Here is an 18257-nt window from a genome sequence, read left to right on the forward strand (position 1 = left end):
CTGATTATTAATTGACGTCCGACCAGCCGCTGATTTTTTGACAACCAATCGAGGAAAAATGATGACGAGAGCCTAAACAGAAACGAGGTCACTCGGTAGGAAAACGGCATCCGGCCCAAATATTGTATAATAACTATATACATACATTTCCAGGGGCCGTATCCCAGTAGTTTCACCTGGGATATATTAAATGTGTACGTATTGTGTCGTTTTTATTTCACAATTCGACCGATTGCCAAGTTTATAGGATCCTCTAGCTCTCTGTATATATACACACGTCCCAGTGTGTGTGTGTGTGTGGATGATGGCTGAATCGCATGCTTCCGGCTGCTGGTTATATCCACCCGGGAGGCTATATACCATATACTGGATATTTCGACGGCAACATTTGAATTGCCATTGCGGGGCTTTTTTTTCGCTGGGCCAGCAGCAGCAGCAAAAGCGGATTAAGGCCGGTTGTATCCCCGTGCATCTTGGCCGCATCGAAACCTGCGTGACTGGCCCATGCCCTCCTATAACCCGGAATACAATCGGAATCGATTGATGAGTGACCGGACTGAGAAACAAAAAGAGCCAACTGGGCTGTGGGTGAGTTACTTTGATCGTGTGTGGTGAGGCAACTTGATCCGCGCAAGTCCATCATCGATCGCCGGATTATAACCCCCCATCCCTTCCACCCCGTAACGTCACATATTGTCGTAAGTCACCTGTGTGTGGAGGAGTACCATGTCGCTGGCGGAGGCAGACAGTCGGGCGACATCCGCATCAGCCAAAAAAGAGACACTACTACTCGGCTGTGGCGGTGCTGGTGCTGGTGGTGTTAAATAATCACAACATCCATCGAACCTTATTTTTGTGAGTTTTTCACAAAATTATTAGAGCGCTATCGTAATCTGGCGCTATATAGAATTCCCCAGTGTGTGTGTCTATACCGTTCGTGAGTGTTTTTGATTTTTTGGGTTTTGAATTTTTTGATGGCGAATTGAAAAAGAAAAAGAAGAAATTGGGTTTTCCTTTTTTTTTTCCCATGCGCCTTGGTTATGCGTAGCTCGTTGACCAAGACCCTACGGTGATTCATCGTTTTTTTTTCCTCAGCTGTATAACACACACACACACGCTCCCGCGGGATTTTTTTTCCCGTCTCCTCCTCGCATCTTTTCGCAACTGTCGGACGCTAACCAACACACATCCAGGTCAGTTATTTTTTTTGTTATTAGAACGTGATGATGAAACACGTACAAAGACTCCGCCCTTTTTTTGATTATATATCTGATGTAATCTTATATCGAGTTGGGATGTTGACTGACTGATTTATATATCGAGAGAGAAACAAAAATCTAAGTTTATTTCTTTCGGGGATGTTATTTGGTGGTTATTTTCTTTTTGTTTGATTCTTTTTTGGAAAACATAGAAACTTGGCCGGAATTATTATTTTTTGTGTTTCCTCCCTCCCCCCATCCATAGCCACAGCACGCGTGTTGAATATGCTCTTTCGTGTGTCGGGTTCCCGAAACGCGTTCCAGCTTGCGAGTAGGGGGCTAATAATAAGTCACCAGGCCTGGAAATAGCCCAGCGGGTAGCGGAAAGTTTAAGAAGAAGAAGAAAATACTTATTTTCCCTTTTACTTTATTTTATTTTATTTCATTTTTTAAAAAGAAAAAAACCTGGACAACACAAATTCAATTTTTAACCCTGGGCAAAAATGTGTGGTTGTCATTTATCAAACTAGTCAAGTAAGTCGAGTAGTCTACAAGTCTGAGTGTGCACAGCCTTTTACACTCCTCCTTGTCAAAATTTCTTATTTATTAAAAAGTCGCTATAACTATGTGACTGGTCAACGTGTTGCGGTCGGCTCCAGACAGCCGACCGCCTCTAAAATGAATAATGAATGATCGACAATCGATTTGGAGTCCAAGTTCTCTATTATGTACACAGCTGCGGTGCGGGTGGATATGTGTATTTGTTGTCCGGTTTTTTCCCCAAGCTGAGCTATTCAGTAATGCACACAAACATATGGCCTCCTCCTCCTCTGTTTGTGTGTACACACAAACGGAGGGGGGTGGCGGTGGCCTCCTCCCGGTGAAAACGGTTACCTGGGCGACGACAGCCCACCACTCGGATAACAACTGGACACGCACAGTCGATTCGGTTCACTATCGTTCGATTTCTCTTGTAAATGTTTGACGTTGGTGATGATTGTGGGAGAAAGAGAACAAACAATTCACCTTTTTTGTTTGATGATTGTTATTAGACTTAGGAGGGGGGGGGCCCTCCTGAGAAACATGCCATCTCAATTTTTGATTAGGCATCATCCCTTTAGGCCTTTTTTGACGTCAATTCCTGGCCAAGAAAATGAGGCCGTTGATGACTTCCTTCCGTTTACCTTTTTCAACATTTTGAAGGAGAAAACAAAACAAACTTTTGTGTTGACCTTAGGCTCCTAATGGCGCCTCTTTCGTGCCTGGTCCTCATCAACGCCCTTATTCACACATGTGGCTCCAGCACCGTTATCATCATCATCGACTTCCGAAACTCCTTGAAGAGAAATAGAAGAAAATTGTGTGGCCAGAGGATAAGTCGATGGCCAGTCTTGTGCCGTGCCGTGCGCTCCTGAAATGTTGTTCTTTCGCCTTAATTGTCCTCTTTCGTCCCGCGACATTCTCCCGGAATGTTTCTTTTTAAACAACCAAGCGATTTATGTATATATATATCTCCGTGTGCCCAGCTATATACAACACAAAGCAACACATCAGATAGAGAATAAAGCCAACGGTCTATACATGTGACGGTGATCGCGTGCCCAGGTATATGTAATACATACAATAGAATCTAAACCCCCTTCTTTAGACTTTGGAGAGAGACCCCACTTCAACCGTTATTGATGGTAAACAATTCTATGAAGCATAAGTTTTAAGTTTATAACCTTTTGTATTTTCTGAAATAGTCTTTTCTTTTTTTTATTTTGTCCAGACCGTCTGAGACGGACACGTTAAAAAGTACCGCGAGTTTTAATATTATAACGGCCATATAAGTCAAAACCCTATGGGAAAAGTTTTACTATGGTTCCCAGTTTGGACGTCATCCGAGTCCTAAAGATATTGGAAAATGAAACTTAAAAAAAAGAATGAATAGGAGAAGTTCTCGACCGGACTGTGTTACACATATTATTCCGGAATATGTACGTATATACTGTAATAACAGCACGTGATACAGCATTTAGCGGACCTATTCAAAGGAATAGAAGTTACGACCGAAACCTCTGGACAATTTTCCCCTATCGACGATAATCATAATAAAATCAGGATATAGCTCGGTGATATTATGCAACTTTTTTTAAAAAAAATAGAAAACCCGCCAAATTTTGAAATGGATTTAAAAATTCCATGATATTGTATTATTATCAAGTCTGAAATTGCGGCACGAGGGTGAGAAAACGTTTTTCCCACGCAACAGGGAATATTTCCACCATTTCGGGACAAGTGGATTTTATTTTTGATAAATATTAATGCGAGCTGCCGTTTTGGGCAGGCCGCGATGTGATTGATAACGACACGCAAACAAATAAGTACGCCAGCGTGATGGGTGTGTGTGTGTTATATAAGTATAGTAAATATAGTATAGAGTCGAATCGATCAGAGCTGTGTGTGTGTGTTTAAAGGCGCGCAATGCGTTTAAACGGTTTTGACAGAGAAATGCTCAATCAACTCGGGAATTCGTTAAACGCGCTAAAAGGTCCCCGGGATTTTATCTTTTTCATTTCCGTCGCTATTTTCTCTGATGGGGATATCTCTTTCTCTTGTTTATTTTCAACTCGCCAAGGAATGCGTTGGTTCGTTTGTTTTAAACTCGGCTAAATGTACTCGAAGCAACCGGTAGGTGTCATCCCTTTCCAATCGTTTTTCTAATTATGATTTGATTTCTTTAGTTTTCAGTTTCATTTTTTAACAAGCGATCTCCCACTCAACCGGACCGTTTTGGTGGAGGTACTTTTCGGATCGTAATCCGGAAAAGGACTTTACAAATCCGGACTAGGTCTATTCTGTTCAGAATCGCATGGCGATTCCAATGGAATTAAGTCCGGATTTTTATCTTTTCCCGTTCACGAGATAATCACGGTTGAAAATCGTGAAATATCACGAAAACCCAAAGTCTCCCCCTCCGACTATATCGCTTTTAGCCGTATATTCGGCTTATACAAAAAAACTAATTTATACAAAATGTAGCCCTTTCATCCCTTTTTCAGAATCCAAAAGGATTTTCTATAATTCTGTAAGATGTCCGAGATATCACGATTTTCGTGATACCCCCATTTCGACATATTTTTCAAGCATTTCATTCGGCGTTGCCGATTGCCGTATATGTGCTTTTCGCCCCCTTTTCTGTCCACTCCTTCCCTTTTTCCCTGTTTCCTATGTATCAAGGCCTTGTATATCGATACAGATGGGACTTGATACATAGGAAACAATGGAAAAAGCGAAGGAGTGGGGGCGAAGTCACATATACGGAAATCGGCAACGCCGAATAAAATGCTTGAAAAATATGTCGAAATGGGGGTATCACGAAAATCGTGATATCTCGGACATCTTACAGAATTATAGAAAATCCTTTTGGATTCTGAAAAAGGGATGAAAGGGCTACATTTTGTATAAATTAGTTTTTTTGTATAAGCCGAATATACGGCTAAAAGCGATATAGTCGGAGGGGGAGACTTTGGGTTTTCGTGATATTTCACGATTTTCAACCGTGATTATCTCGTGAACGGGAAAAGATAAAAATCCGGACTTAATTCCATTGGAATCGCCATGCGATTCTGAACAGAATAGACCTAGTCCGGATTTGTAAAGTCCTTTTCCGGATTACGATCCGAAAAGTACCTCCACCAAAACGGTCCGGTTGAGTGGGAGATCGCTTGTTAAAAAAAGCTTAGTGAACCAGTGCAAAACGGAATGATTTGATTGGATACATTTTGATGGTGAATTCTAGAAATAGGAGGATAGGTGAGCAAACAAAGATTATCTTACCCTACCACTTTCTCACCTTTCCTCCCACTTTAAACATTTCAAGGTAATTGAGTTATATTCAAAGATGATTGCATACAAGAATAAACCAATGGCGTGTGGCCTTCTATAGCCAAATCAAGTGATGTATAGAACTATACAGCAATGAGTGATGACACACACACTGGTCGGTATAGCTAGCTCGACCAAAGTTAACACTAGGCGGAGATATAGTATAACAATCGGATCGTCTCCATTTGACAATCCGCGCGGGGTGTGTTTGGTTGGTTCTTGCTGGAGAAATTCCGGCGTGCCAAGGTCGTCCAACTACGTCGTCGTCGTCTTTGTTTGTTATTTTCGTCTCCCCACCGCAATCCCGACACGCCATCCGCACGCGTAGATTTTCTTGAACAACATCTCCCCCCCCCCCCAAAGTTTTGAGACAAACCAAAATCGAAATCCACGGTCCAAAAGTGTCGTTATCGCAGTCCCGCGATCTATTTAAACATTTATATATATTTCAAATTCGGAAGTTAAACGCGTTTAACTGAGAACCGTCGAGCTGGAAGCGGATGAAAAACGTTCAGCACGAGAGACTCGTTTTATACAACCGAAAAAGTGCGTGACAGTTTAAAAATAATTCGATCGTGTGTGACGTGTGTCTGCTGTTATCTCTCCCCCCCCCCCCCCCCCAACCACTTTCAGCCTGAAAACTTGAGCGTGAAAACACAACGGTGCGCATGTGTTTCAATATGATTATTTAATGACCCCGGTCTGGCAACAAATTGCTGGATGAACGAGAGATACAATTCGTTGAAACGTTTGTGTTGGTTGCAATTGCAGACACGATCGGGCGGCCATGTCGACTGTCAGGTGGCACTTGTGTCTGGTCTGCGAGTTGTTGGTGTTGATCATCGCCGTGTCGGAGAACGTCCGCGCCAATTTGCCGACCTTCGACGAGGATTCCAGGATGAGGATTCTGCTCCTGCCGTTCGCAACTCGGGCCGGATCGACCATCTACCGCGTCCGGGCGTCCGATCCCGATTTCGACCATCCCCTCGAGTTCAGTTTCACAAGTAAAATAATTATCATTTTTCTAGTTTTTTTATTTTTCTGATTGATTTAAATCAATGAAATCATTTTTTACGTAAAATTATTATTTTAATAAAATAATAATTAAATAAAAAAATTATTATTTAAAATCATTATTATTTTTATTAAAATGATTATTAAAATCAATTCAATCATTTTGTACGACGCAAGGCCTGAAGCATCCGAAACTGTTGTCGCTGGAAATTCTTCCGTGCGGCAAACAGCATTCCGTCTGCGAGGCGAACGTCATCCTGAACGAGGCAGTCGAGTTGGACAAGATTTACGAATTGAGTCTGTCGGTTCGTGACACTTCGGGAGGCACAACGACCGTCTTTTGTACCATTCAGGCCACCAACGCTTCGTCGTCGGCCACCGACTCATTCCAACATTTGAACCAGTATCTCACAGTGCCTGAAGTATGCTTGCAAATGACGTAATTATTGATGACCTGATAAATTTGATTTGCAATTCAATTCAGAATTTACCCAGAGATTCCGTGGTCGACTATTTTATCGCGCGGAAGAACACCAATAATATTCGTGGCATCCGAGTGGAGCTAAGGGTATGTTTTTAAAATTACATTAATCGAATTAAATTCTGAATTTTTTAAACTAATCAAACTTTAATTGAATTATTTAGAAGACGAAGCAATCGTGGAATTTCCGGATTGCTGATAAATTAGCTGGATCGGATAGGACCAATTGTTCCATTATCCTTGAACAACCGTTAGATTTTGAAACTCAAACTGTTCACATCCTTCGGATTTTAGCAGTGGTAAATTGAATACGATTTTATTCATTTTGCGTTATTACATCTTTTTGAAACTTTTGTTGAAATTTTTAGAACGCCTATGTCGACAACCGACTAGACACTCGCAACGTGGTGGAAGTTGTCATCTACGTTTTTGTTATGGATATTCAAGATACTCCGCCCTTTTTCGTTAGGGCTCCGCCCATCACGGCCGTATCCGACAAACTTGAAATAGTAAATTAATCTAATTTTCCACCCAAAGTATTTCAAACTCGAATTGAACTGAATTGTTTCTACTAGGGTAAAGTTGTGCTGAGAGTTAAAGCTGAAGACGGCGATAAGGGTAATCCGCGTGATATTCATTACGTCATCATGGTCGATAACAATCCATTCGCCCCCTTCTTCTTTATGGAACCGCAAACAGGTAATCAGATACTTTGCATGCTGTAATGATTAAGATAAAGATTTGACAAATTTTGCTCTTCAGGTGAGTTGAAAGTGAGGAAGAAACTTGTTCCTCTGAACCAAATGGTGCGCTCAAAAGCACCTTTCCTGCTCACCATTATGGCTGAAGAGCTTGGGAGTTTAATTAATGAGGCCAACACAACGACCACAGTTGACATTGCACTAATGGTTGAAGATGAAACAAACGATCCCCCAGAATTCAACTCGGACCGGTACGCTGTTTTCTGATGTTAAACAAATATGTAGTTTGTAGTTTCTCCACAAAATTCCTTTCAATTATTTATTTTTGAAAAATTGTAATGAATCACAATAGGTATGTAGCCCATTTGATGGAAAACTCACCTGTAGGAACTGCTCTGTACTTTGGAGACGGCCAAAACCCTCAAGTTACTGACAACGATCAGGTATACATACACTTTACTGAAAAAAGTGGTTAGGTATAAGCATCGATGGTTCAGTGGTAGAATGCTCGCCTGCCACGCGGGCGGCCCGGGTTCGATTCCCGGTCGATGCAAAACCTTTTTAATTTTCTTTTTTAATTTTTTTTTCAAGGGCCACAACGGAATATTTTCCTTATCGTTACTAGGCGATAATTCTACTTTTGAAATTTCGCCTTCTGTGGCTGAAAACGCGGCCACTTTTACTATTCGCGTGAAAAATCCAGCTCTTATCGATTTCGAAAAGACCCAGCAGCTTCGCTTCAAGGTTAACTATCCGTATTTCGAGCTAAATTAACGTTTAATAAAATTTTTAATTTTCATGTTGCATCAATGTCTTTATATTTTATGCGATTTAGGTTGTGGCGGAAGAAGTCCAGCACGGAAGCAACAAGGTCAGCACATCAGAGGTGATTGTGTACATAACGGACGACAATGACCACATCCCCGTCTTTGAGAAAGACACTTACATCGCCGAGATACCCGAGCACTCGTCGCCCGGAACAGTGGTTATCCAAGTACTATCCAGTTCTGAACGAATGCTCATCAGCTCATTATAGAAAGAAGGTTGCTCAATAGGTCAGAGCCACCGATACCGACTCCGGTAAATACGGAACAGTTCGCTACACGCAGCTTCACGGCATCTTTTCAAAGGCTCTTGTCCTAGACCCCATTTCCGGATTGATCACCGTCGGCTCGGGAGTTTTACTGGACCGTGAAATTTCGCCAGGTGAATGATACGCCGCAAAGGCTTTAATCTCTTTTCACGGCTGACGCTCGGCGGAGCAATTGTAATCGTTGTTCGGTTTATTTATATTTAAAACAGAAATTACAGTAACGGTGGAGGCCAGAGATATGGAAGGAACTGGCCGTTCAGCTACTGTGCCCGTCATTATTCGCCTTTTGGACATCAACGACAATGCACCTCAATTCATTGGTCTTCCCTACGAAACCAATTTAACTCCCGATCTTAGCCGGTTAACTTCTAAAGTTGTTGTCCAGGTATAATAATTAATTTTTTTAAAGAAAATTGGAGTTAAAACATGTAAATTTATAGGCAGTCGATAATGATACCAGTCCGACTAATGGGGCGATCCGATACGAAATCGTCCGAGGAAATTTCGAATCAAAATTTAAAATTAGCGAATTATCAGGTATTATTAAATTAAATTCAAATTTGCAAAACGGGAGAAATTAAACTTTTAAAAATGTTGTCCAGGTGAGGTGACTCTGATGGCACCATTGACATCGACCAATTTGCCATCGCTGATCCAGCTTCAAGTGCGGGCCTACGATTTGGGTGTACCTCATTTGCATGCAGAGACGGTCGTTCAAGTATTCACGCAAGAAGTTATCGCCCGCAGCATTCATTTTCTGGTGCCAAAACGCATGGAATACCTTCCGGAGAAAGCGGAAGACGTGAGAAGGATGGAAGTGTTACTGACGTTATTGACCGGAGCCCCCACAACCATCAACAATGTCCAGCCGTACCTGGACGAACTTATAGCTCTCAGCGAAAGAATCGACAACTTGAATCAGGACAGGTACATAGCTAATTAGTTTTTTTTAATTAATAGCCATTAAATTGATTTTCTTAATTAATTAATTTCAGCCAAAAGAGCCGATTGATCGCCACGGTCCGTTTCCCTCCGCACGCGGCCATTGTCGATGTCCAGCGCATTCGTGACGCAATGATCTCGAACGAATTCGATTTGAACGGCAGCGGAGTTTCAATCGTAAGATTAGGGTTGAATTGATTTATTTTAAATCTATTTAAAAAAAAATTTTGAAATTGAATTTCAGGAGAAAGAGTACCGCTATAAAAACAATCTTTTATTGTGGCTCCTGATTACTTTCATCCTGTTTTTCGTGGCCATCATGATTTTCTTAGCCATTTGCTGCTGTTGCCCTGGATGCTACTGCTACAACGATCCGTACGTTACACAATTAATTAATTCAATATTTCTCCGTCACGTCTAATGATTCGATTTTCATTCCGGAATAAAAACAGGAAAAAGATGGGCCGTTTCGGCGGAGGCGTTCGGCCAGTTATGGTCGTCGATGGAAGGAGTGGCCAGGCTTCTGATTTGACAACTCCAGGTGAATACAAATTCAAATGGAAAACATATTTACATATTCATTTGTTAATCCAATTGTAAAAATTCAAAGGCCGGAAGGAAGCTTGGAGTGGAGGGAAAAGGATGAGTCAGGTCCGGCGAACGACTCGGCTGGGTACTTTGCCGGAAGCCGAATCTCACAGACGTCCCTTCCGCATTCCCAACAACAACGGAGGGATGCAACACATTTACTCGGAAGAGACTGGAAACGTCAATTATGATCCATCACGAGGTGGCCGGCACTACGTCGAAGAAAACGACATGGAATTCCTGGAAATCCAGCCGGAAGACTCTGCCAGTCATCACGGAGCTGGCGACAATGCTTTTTACTATCAAAGGATGGGCAATGCGGATGTGATGAAGCTGGACACGGCCATCCACCGCCACCGTCGCATCTCGACCGATTCTCAGTCGAAAGTCAGGCGGAGTAACAGCGAGCCCAGACTCAACGAGTCGGAAGTGGATCAAGTCGAGGCCGGCAACTCGTCCAAATCCATGATCAATTTCCCACATCGCTCATCCATCGAAGACCAGATGGGTAATAATATGAACTGGCGTCTGGCAACCGAGCCCCAACACCGCAACAGCCTCAACAAATACGTTCAAAGTCCCATCCTGGAGGAGACGGACAGCGCGTTGGAGCGGGAATTACAAACCGGATCGAGTTTCTACCTCCGACCCAAAGGTCTTTTCGATTTCCACCACAACGGCGGACGAAACGGTGGGCAGCGGCAGTTTCATCCGTCGGATGTGGAGAGGGGAGCCAGGCAGGCGTGGGACCGGACGGATTCCGGCAATGCCATGCTGAACGAAGGCAGCAACGTCCAGCTCAAGCGGCCGGAAAGCTTTTCGAAAGAAATCAAAGAGCTGGAAAAAGAGTTGCCTTATTTCAATAATCGATCGAGTTTTCTGCGTCACAAATTGAATTTGAATAAGAAGAACAACAAGAAACAGCCTAGAGTGACATCCAGCAGCCGGAATCCCATCATGGTGGATGGAGATGAGACGGAGAGTGCCAGTAGCAACGATCGCTCACAGCGCAATTCCGGCCGCAATGCCGCTTCCGTGTCCTACACGAAGCCCAACAAATTGTTGACTGAAGACGACCACGATTCCGGAATTGTTCTCAATCCTCAACAGCAGCAGCAGCTGGGTAACGGAAACAACCGCAGCCGATTTCTGGAGAAGAAATCCATTTTCACCATCGCTTACGACGAAGTCGCCACAACGAAAATTCCATCGGCCACAGACAATCTCCCTGCGTAACATTTTGTCCATTGTTTTGAAATCTCCTGTGTATCATTTGTTATATGTGGTTTGGTAAATGCAAAATATTTTGAATCGTTGTTCTACTTACTTTTTCATATTCGATCCCGACAATCCGTTTGAAATTTTTGAATTGGTGCCACAACAAAAAATATCGCTTCACGATCTGGCAACAACGCAAAAATGTAAAATCCCTAGATGTTAATTAAAAATATTTGTTAATGTTATAAAAACGATTTAGTAAGTATAAAAATTCCACAGTAATTCTAAAACTTTTGTGTATTTATTGAAATTTACTACGGTCATGCCAAAGTAATATAATTCGGTAGAAAATGAGTCGGTAGCGAGCGTAAAGTGTAACTAAGTGTTTAGGGAATCTACAAGCAAGTCTTCGTCTGCACGTCAAAACCATGCTTTGGACATTCACCCATCAACCGCTTCAAGTGGCGAGTAATGGACAGATTTTTACTTGGAATGGAAATGGTAATATATTTAACGTTGTATTTAAGATAGTTTTCCACTGTAAAAATAACTGATAGTTTATACTTTTGATCATGATTTTGAATACCATGAGCTATTCCGTTACATGGTATGAAAAAGCAATTATGTAAATGTCGACGTGTTAGAAATTTCAAACCACGTGTAAATTTTTAGATGCGTGGTTTCCAGTACATGATGATATATCCATTTAAACCGAACTAGAGTCTCTGATAATTTTGATGAATGGATTAATCTGATGAATCTCATGTTAATGTAATAAAACATGTTATAAATGTGAGCTAACCCAGTATTTCCTCTGTTCAAGCAGGATGTTGGATGCCGAAGTTTGGGTAGATGCTGATGATAGGATGCTCTAATTAAATGGTAAGTTGATTTGCTGAAAATGGTATCTTTCTGGTTTAGTTCACATCTCTGGTCTTGATATGTTCATTGATGTCGTAAAAACCAGATACATCAGTTGGACTTGCATTCTATACTTTTTAATGTTTCTCAATTAAAGCCAGAATGTTGTTCTACATAGGTCAAATTGCTCAATGAGACAGTGGTTCGTCCCCACATTCTATGGTTGTTATTGCTGGATGGTGAATTGGACAATCCATGGTAATTATTTCATAGATAAAGTGGTATAGTTGGTTATAATGATGAGTTACGTAATTTATGTCTTCTTTCCCCATCTGAAAATATGTGAAGTATATTTAACGTTTTACTGAGGTTGAACTTCACTGCTGAAGCGTTGGGTTTCTTTGATCTCTTTTGATAGATTTTCTTAATGTTACAGGTACCATCTGATTGCCTGGTTCTTGTTGGATGTGGTTGACCTTCCTGTTGCTCCATCTTGGGAGATGTAACTCATCATTTAAAAGTGGTGGGTTCAATTATTTTCTACTAGGTGCAATTCTAACCCCTTGCCTTGAGGACCTCTCTGCCTTCTTGATTGGTTGTAGGCTAAGGGGGACATCATTTTTCAAATGTGTGTAATGTTGCCAGCAACCAGGTTGGCAGTATAAGAATTAATCTGATAACATTTTAACAGGTTTGGGGTATGTGGAAGTCGTGTTACAGGGGCGAAGTTTTCTTGGTTGTCATTCGTTATCTCTGGAAAAACGTAAGTCCAAATCTTTTGTTACAATTGATGGCGCGCGGTATCTCCAGCCGTTGTTCTATACACGTGCTGGTCGACTAGTGCCTACATTACACTGGAAGTGTTTGCATCGTTGGACTGTAATGAGCATATTCCATGCCGTCCTGGAATAAACCTCCTACAATTGTATTTGCCTAGTTCCTTGTCCGCAATTTAACCTTAACTTTCATATTTCTAGGTAATTTTGCTGAACTCGGTCACAAGAAGTTGAGATCGTAATCGTCGGTGAGTATTCTTTTTTGGGTGTTTTTCTACTTATTGCAAATGATGTGCTTAGTCATCCGTGTTTCACCTGAATTCATGATTATAATCTTTGACTCTGATGATATATGGGAGGGATATTTTGAATAGGGGTTCTTCACTTACTAACGTATTTTGATTTTCTAGGTGACTTGATGTGCATCTCTGGCTTTGGTTATTTGTGCTATCGTCAGACTTGGTTGGGGTTCCAGAAATTATTGGTGAGTTCATTACAATACAGTGAACATGTTTTACATGATGAGAACCTAGGCTAGAGTTTTGAGGTACTTCGGTGCCGTCATGAAATTACTCCTTTCTCGTTCAATACTGAAGTTAAATTTAAAAACGCTGCATTAGTTATTCTTTCTTCTCGCATTTAATGTTTATTTATTTATTTCAGGTTATCGTTTGCTGGTTGTTTTCCTGTTTTCCGTATAACAATGAGTAAGTTTTATAAATTTTTCAGTGTGGTTTGATTTTAATGATGAATTTTTGTGTGGGAATCTCTCGGAGAAAAATGACAGACAAACTTTTGCACATCCTGATTTTTCATGCTCTAAACCCACATTCGTATACGAAGCTCGCGTTCTAATAGTTACTTTATTTACAGGTTGTTTGAACGGCATTTAGGAGCAGGTACGAAGAAGATAATCCTTCGATAATTATTTGAGAATGTAATATCTTGTATGTGCTGAGATACGAATAAAATATTTTGAGGTTACATATGAAGTTGGTACGTTGTGTTTTCTCGAGCAAGACGGACAATGTGAGAAGTAAAGATAGATTCGACTTAGAGATAAACTTTGGTGACGTGATAATTTTACAAGATGATGGTAACTATGGAAATTATCGTTTAATGTATGAGCATTTATGGATAGCAGTGAATAGTTTTATACAGAGAAAACAGTCTAGAACGTCACGCTGATTTAGGTCTCCCGGTGATGTAACTTAAGTCTGATCCGAGTTAACCTAGTTAACGATGATGGATATAGAGGTTACGTTTGATCGCAGGCAAGTGTTGGGTCGTGGTGCATTCGCCTCGGTGTTCGTCGGTAAATGGAGAAACATTGACGTCGCCGTCAAGAGGATTCAACTTCACGACCTACTTACTGATCGTGAGGAGATGGCCATGAAAGACCTTGACCATCCAAATGTTATCAAACTCCTCGCGTTTGAAGAAGACTGTGATTTCAAGTATTTATCTTTATTCTAAGCACTTAATAGTTCGTCTAATACTAACATTTCTTTTTCATGTTTATCAGATATTTAATTCTGGAACTTAGTTTGGGAACGGTAGAAGAGTATTGTAATGGAAAGTATACAGGTATTATGCCGCCCGAACCTGATGCGCTGTACCAGATGGCCGACGGATTGTCTTACATTCATTCCAGGAATCTAGTCCACCGCGATGTGAGCACTGGAAATGTGCTTATTGCCAAAAATGAGGATCAAGTGATCTTGCTGAAGATTTCGGATTTTGGTTTTTGCAAGCCAGCATCCAACACCGGAAGCTTCTCGATGAGCGAAGGTTCCAAAGGAACCAAAAAATACGTCGCTCCGGAAATGTTGAAATTGATGGATCAAAGATCGGGAGGTGAAAAGCCGAGGGGTAATGCGAGCAGCGACATTTTCTCTATGGGGTGTCTTTTCTTCACTTATCTTACCAAAGGCCTTCATCCCTTTTCCGACGGATCCATTCATACAATTCCATTGAACATTATCGACAACAGACAGTATTTAGGAAGTAATTCGATAATTTGATTCACTGTTATTGAAAGTGTTTAATAAAAGATATTTTTCTTCGTGAATTTTATAGGCTTGGATGAGAGACACGGTTATGCTTTACCTTTGATTAAAGGGATGATTCAAGCAGATCCTGAAACGAGACTGGGATTGGATAAAGTTAAAGAGGAATTGCTTCCGCTTGTACGTCCTTCAGCTGTCTGAACTATGTGATAGTGATATGAAGATTTCCAGAACAATAAATTCGATCAGAGTAATCACACATTGCAAGTTATAACTTCCAAAAGGTGACTAATTAAGTCTACTAAATTGTAACGAATTGGTGGTAACTTTTATTAACAGTGTAGGTCGGGGAAAATTTTAAAGATAGTAAAAACTAAAAAGGGATTTAACTAACGAATGACCATTTCGCAAGGCTTTTTCTTAATGAAATAAAAAATATTTATTTGCTGTAAAAAAATTGATCCTTCCCTGCATTTTGCAAATGTGACAACGCTGTCATGCTCGTAGCCACTTGTTTTGTTTATTTTCTTATCACTTGAAATTAATTTTCTTCGTCAACTTGAAATTCAAAAAAAGTATCGCATATTTTCTTATCTAAGTATTATTAGCTATTGTTCATACAGCCAGCAGTTGCGCAGCACATATTAAAGTGATTTCCCCTTCTTTGGAGCCTTCTTTCAAAGTAAAATGGAGTATGGCGGTAAGTCAGTTACATTCGATAGGAAAGCCGTGTTGGGTAAAGGAGCTACTGCTGTCGTTTTCTCTGGCACATGGGGCAACCAAAATGTCGCTATCAAAAGAGGTGAATTGCCCAAATTCAACGTTCGTGAGGAAAGCACCATGAAAGCCATTGGGCATCATGAAAATGTCATCGATTGTTTTGGCATTTTGAAAGACTGTGATTTCATGTAATTTACTTTAAAACATTAAAATGGCTGTTTACACAAATTAATCAAAATTTCTTTTCAGATACATCATTTTAGAATTGTGTGATGCTACAGTGGAACAATATTGCCAAGGAAGTTACAAAGGAATTGTACCTCCTGATTATCAAGCCCTTTACCAGATGGCGGATGGACTACACTTCATTCACTCAAAGAACCTTGCCCATCGCGATATAAGCACAAGCAACGTGCTTATCAAGTTAACTGGTGACAAGGTCGTGCTGAAAATAGCTGATTTCGGGGTTTGTAAAATTGCTTCCAATAGCGGCAGCCTGTCGATGAGTGGTGATGGATGCAAAGGAACACTCCCTTTTATTGCTCCCGAGCTGCTCAAACAGATGCAAGATGATAACTATCAAGAATCAAATGAAAATGGAGTAAGAGGGCACACCAGCAACGACATTTTCTCCTTGGGTTGCGTATTTTACCGATTTCTCACTAAAGATGGACATCCCTTTATAAAAGGCGCGGTGAAACTGTGTTATCTCACAATAAATAATCGGATTAAATCGAATATTCTCGATAACAAACAATCTTTGGAACGTAAGTAACACAATTTGTTCGTATGCTTTATTACAATTCTGAATTTTAAAAAAAAAAATAATAATTCTGTGGTGCTAGGCTTGAGTGAGGAGCAAGCTTTTGCCAAAGCTTTGATAGTAAAAATGATTGATCCGGAAAAAGAAAAAAGACCCCAACTGGAAGCGGTAAAAGAAGAATTGTATTCACATTTAAATAGCATAGATCTGCAGTCAAACTGTACTCCTTCTGTTCCATACTTAGTTGAAGGTGTTTAAATACGCCATCACATATGTTCAGTTCTTTATGATGGGCTAAAGTCGCAATTGTTCATTGTTTCAAATGTTTAGGAAAATGCTGGTTTGGTAAACTAATATCTTTTTGTTTTTGGCAAATTTTCTAGTATAACATTTTTTTTCCTTCAATATAGTCATGCTGTCATGGCAAAAAAGAAGTTCACGTATTACAAATTTACAATCTTTATCGTTTGTATAGTAGTATAACATGGCAAAGGGTCTTGTAAACAATAACTTGCAAGTTGGGAGAATGAGTCTGTCCTTATCTTCTTTCGGATTTATCGCAATGCGCACCATTTTCGGTTGCTACGTGAGTAATTAAACGTCAAAGTTTGGTGCTATGGCGCGTGAAGGAAGGCAAGGCATACGGCTAACAGACGAAGTAAGTTGTTATACAAATAAAGTGTTAGGAGAAGGAAGGGTTGCGTGTGTTTTTCCTGGAATTAAAGGAAACTGTAAAGTAGCCATTAAAAGAATTCAAAAAGAAAATTTCAACAAACTGGAGGAAAGTTGCATGAAAGCTCTGAATCATCCCAATGTCCTGGAATTTTTTGATCTTATAGAAGAACAACACTTTACGTAACTATATTACTTGATTGTAATTTTTTCTCTTTACAATAAGAATTTATTTTCTTTATTTTGTCAGGTACATAGTCTTGGAAATCTGTGACGCTACAGTGGAAGATTATTGTCGAGGTGAATACAAGGGGAAAGTGCCAAGCGATCGCTCCGCCCTGTTTCAGATGGCGGACGGGTTGGATCACATTCATTCGAAAGGTTTTGCTCACCGCGATATCAGCTCCAATAATGTGCTCATCAAGTTAACTGGCGATGAGGCCGTAATGAAAATTTCTGATTTTGGAGTATGCAAGCCGGCTTCCGAAACCCAAAGTTTTTCTATGAGTGGTGATGGTGTTAAAGGAACGATTCCATTTCTGGCTCCCGAGCTGCTCAGACAGATGCTAAGTGTTGAGAATCATCAAGATACAAATGAGGGTCGAAGTGGAGTAAGAGGGCACATCAGCAACGATATTTTCTCTTTGGGTTGCGTGTTTTACAGATTCCTCACTAAAGATGGACATCCCTTTATGCACGGCGTGGTGGAAAGTTCTTTCAATAGCATAATCTCTAAGATTATATCGAATATTGTCGAAAACAATCAATATTTGGAAGGTAAGTTTATGTATTAGCAATATTCATGATTAATTAACATTTGTGAATTCAAAAACTAACTACAGAATTTTGCGTATCAGGTTTGGGCGAGACTCAAACCTTCGCGCAATCTTTAATAGAAAGGATGATTCAACCCGACAAAGACAAAAGACCTCAGATCAACAAGGTTAAACAAGAACTGAATTCTCACTTGAATAATTAAATCTATTACATGCGGTTTGTATTCGATAAAACATGGCTTGGCTCAGTAACAATTTGCGCCTGATTCAAACGGAAAATTGCTTTTGAATGAATATGGTATCTTTTTGCATCATTCATGCAATGTTCTAGTTACCCTAATTGCAGGATAATGTATGATTGCGAGCCCGAAGGGCGAAGCTAATAATCGGATACGCAGAAAAATAAAAACCATGTCACTTTGTCTGTCTGTATGTCCCGCTCCATAGCTCGGGCGTTTTACGAAATATTTCGGACTTTTTGGTCTTAAAAATTAGACAAAAAATATGCGGTGCGACCAGAACAAAAATAATTGCATTTACTTAATTAGTTTTCCCGTAATTAATGAAAAACTGC

The 18257-nt window shown here is 40.5% G+C and overlaps 5 protein-coding genes, 1 long non-coding RNA gene and 1 other non-coding gene across 11 annotated transcripts in view; 6 read left to right on the forward strand and 1 right to left on the reverse strand.

Moving 5' to 3' along the window:
• The window catches only part of LOC124313083 (dipeptidase 1-like), a 1013891-nt gene that overhangs the window by 847116 nt on the left and 148518 nt on the right, over nucleotides 1-18257 (reverse strand). The window lies entirely within an intron of this gene.
• On the forward strand, nucleotides 291-11200 carry LOC124312813 (cadherin-86C-like). Of its 3 annotated transcripts, none has more exons than XM_046777288.1 (19): nucleotides 291-1193; nucleotides 5841-6073; nucleotides 6261-6505; nucleotides 6568-6651; nucleotides 6729-6863; nucleotides 6933-7073; nucleotides 7140-7263; nucleotides 7327-7516; nucleotides 7618-7708; nucleotides 7857-8009; nucleotides 8101-8259; nucleotides 8321-8471; nucleotides 8568-8743; nucleotides 8799-8895; nucleotides 8961-9285; nucleotides 9354-9477; nucleotides 9545-9675; nucleotides 9753-9841; nucleotides 9911-11200. In XM_046777288.1, the coding sequence occupies exons 2-19, from the start codon at nucleotides 5857-5859 to the stop codon at nucleotides 11122-11124; spliced, it is 3846 nt and encodes a 1281-aa protein (XP_046633244.1). In that variant the 5' UTR covers nucleotides 291-1193; nucleotides 5841-5856; the 3' UTR covers nucleotides 11125-11200. The 3 variants fall into 3 exon arrangements, with proteins under 3 accessions (XP_046633244.1, XP_046633243.1, XP_046633245.1); XM_046777289.1 differs by lacking the exon at nucleotides 291-1193 and adding an exon at nucleotides 5690-5769; XM_046777287.1 differs by lacking the exon at nucleotides 291-1193 and having other exon boundaries at nucleotides 5686-6073.
• Nucleotides 7748-7818, forward strand: Trnag-gcc. The gene has a single exon. It is a non-coding gene; the product is annotated as a tRNA-Gly (tRNA).
• On the forward strand, nucleotides 11525-13727 carry LOC124313557. Of its 2 annotated transcripts, none has more exons than XR_006910776.1 (9): nucleotides 11525-11607; nucleotides 11933-11988; nucleotides 12146-12225; nucleotides 12404-12490; nucleotides 12659-12730; nucleotides 12945-12991; nucleotides 13154-13227; nucleotides 13407-13450; nucleotides 13617-13727. It is a non-coding gene; the product is annotated as an uncharacterized LOC124313557 (long non-coding RNA). The 2 variants fall into 2 exon arrangements; XR_006910775.1 differs by having other exon boundaries at nucleotides 11526-11607; nucleotides 11930-11988.
• On the forward strand, nucleotides 13756-15011 carry LOC124313278 (serine/threonine-protein kinase/endoribonuclease IRE1-like). Its single transcript, XM_046778116.1, has 3 exons — nucleotides 13756-14200; nucleotides 14269-14750; nucleotides 14823-15011. Exons 1-3 carry the CDS (start codon nucleotides 13986-13988, stop codon nucleotides 14951-14953), a joined length of 828 nt encoding a protein of 275 aa, XP_046634072.1. The 5' UTR covers nucleotides 13756-13985; the 3' UTR covers nucleotides 14954-15011.
• On the forward strand, nucleotides 15136-16696 carry LOC124313243 (serine/threonine-protein kinase/endoribonuclease IRE1-like). Of its 2 annotated transcripts, XR_006910683.1 has the most exons (4): nucleotides 15136-15660; nucleotides 15722-16239; nucleotides 16318-16580; nucleotides 16646-16696. XR_006910683.1 is itself a non-coding variant. In XM_046778060.1 (3 exons), the coding sequence occupies exons 1-3, from the start codon at nucleotides 15440-15442 to the stop codon at nucleotides 16491-16493; spliced, it is 915 nt and encodes a 304-aa protein (XP_046634016.1). In that variant the 5' UTR covers nucleotides 15137-15439; the 3' UTR covers nucleotides 16494-16696. The 2 variants fall into 2 exon arrangements, 1 of the variants encoding a protein (XP_046634016.1); XM_046778060.1 differs by having other exon boundaries at nucleotides 15137-15660; nucleotides 16318-16696.
• LOC124313251 (serine/threonine-protein kinase/endoribonuclease IRE1-like) lies at nucleotides 16770-18097 on the forward strand. The gene is made up of 3 exons (XM_046778079.1): nucleotides 16770-17090; nucleotides 17158-17684; nucleotides 17765-18097. Exons 1-3 carry the CDS (start codon nucleotides 16852-16854, stop codon nucleotides 17884-17886), a joined length of 888 nt encoding a protein of 295 aa, XP_046634035.1. The 5' UTR covers nucleotides 16770-16851; the 3' UTR covers nucleotides 17887-18097.

Source organism: Daphnia pulicaria, chromosome 9 (assembly GCF_021234035.1).
Source record: "Daphnia pulicaria isolate SC F1-1A chromosome 9, SC_F0-13Bv2, whole genome shotgun sequence".
NCBI lineage: Eukaryota > Metazoa > Arthropoda > Branchiopoda > Diplostraca > Daphniidae > Daphnia > Daphnia pulicaria.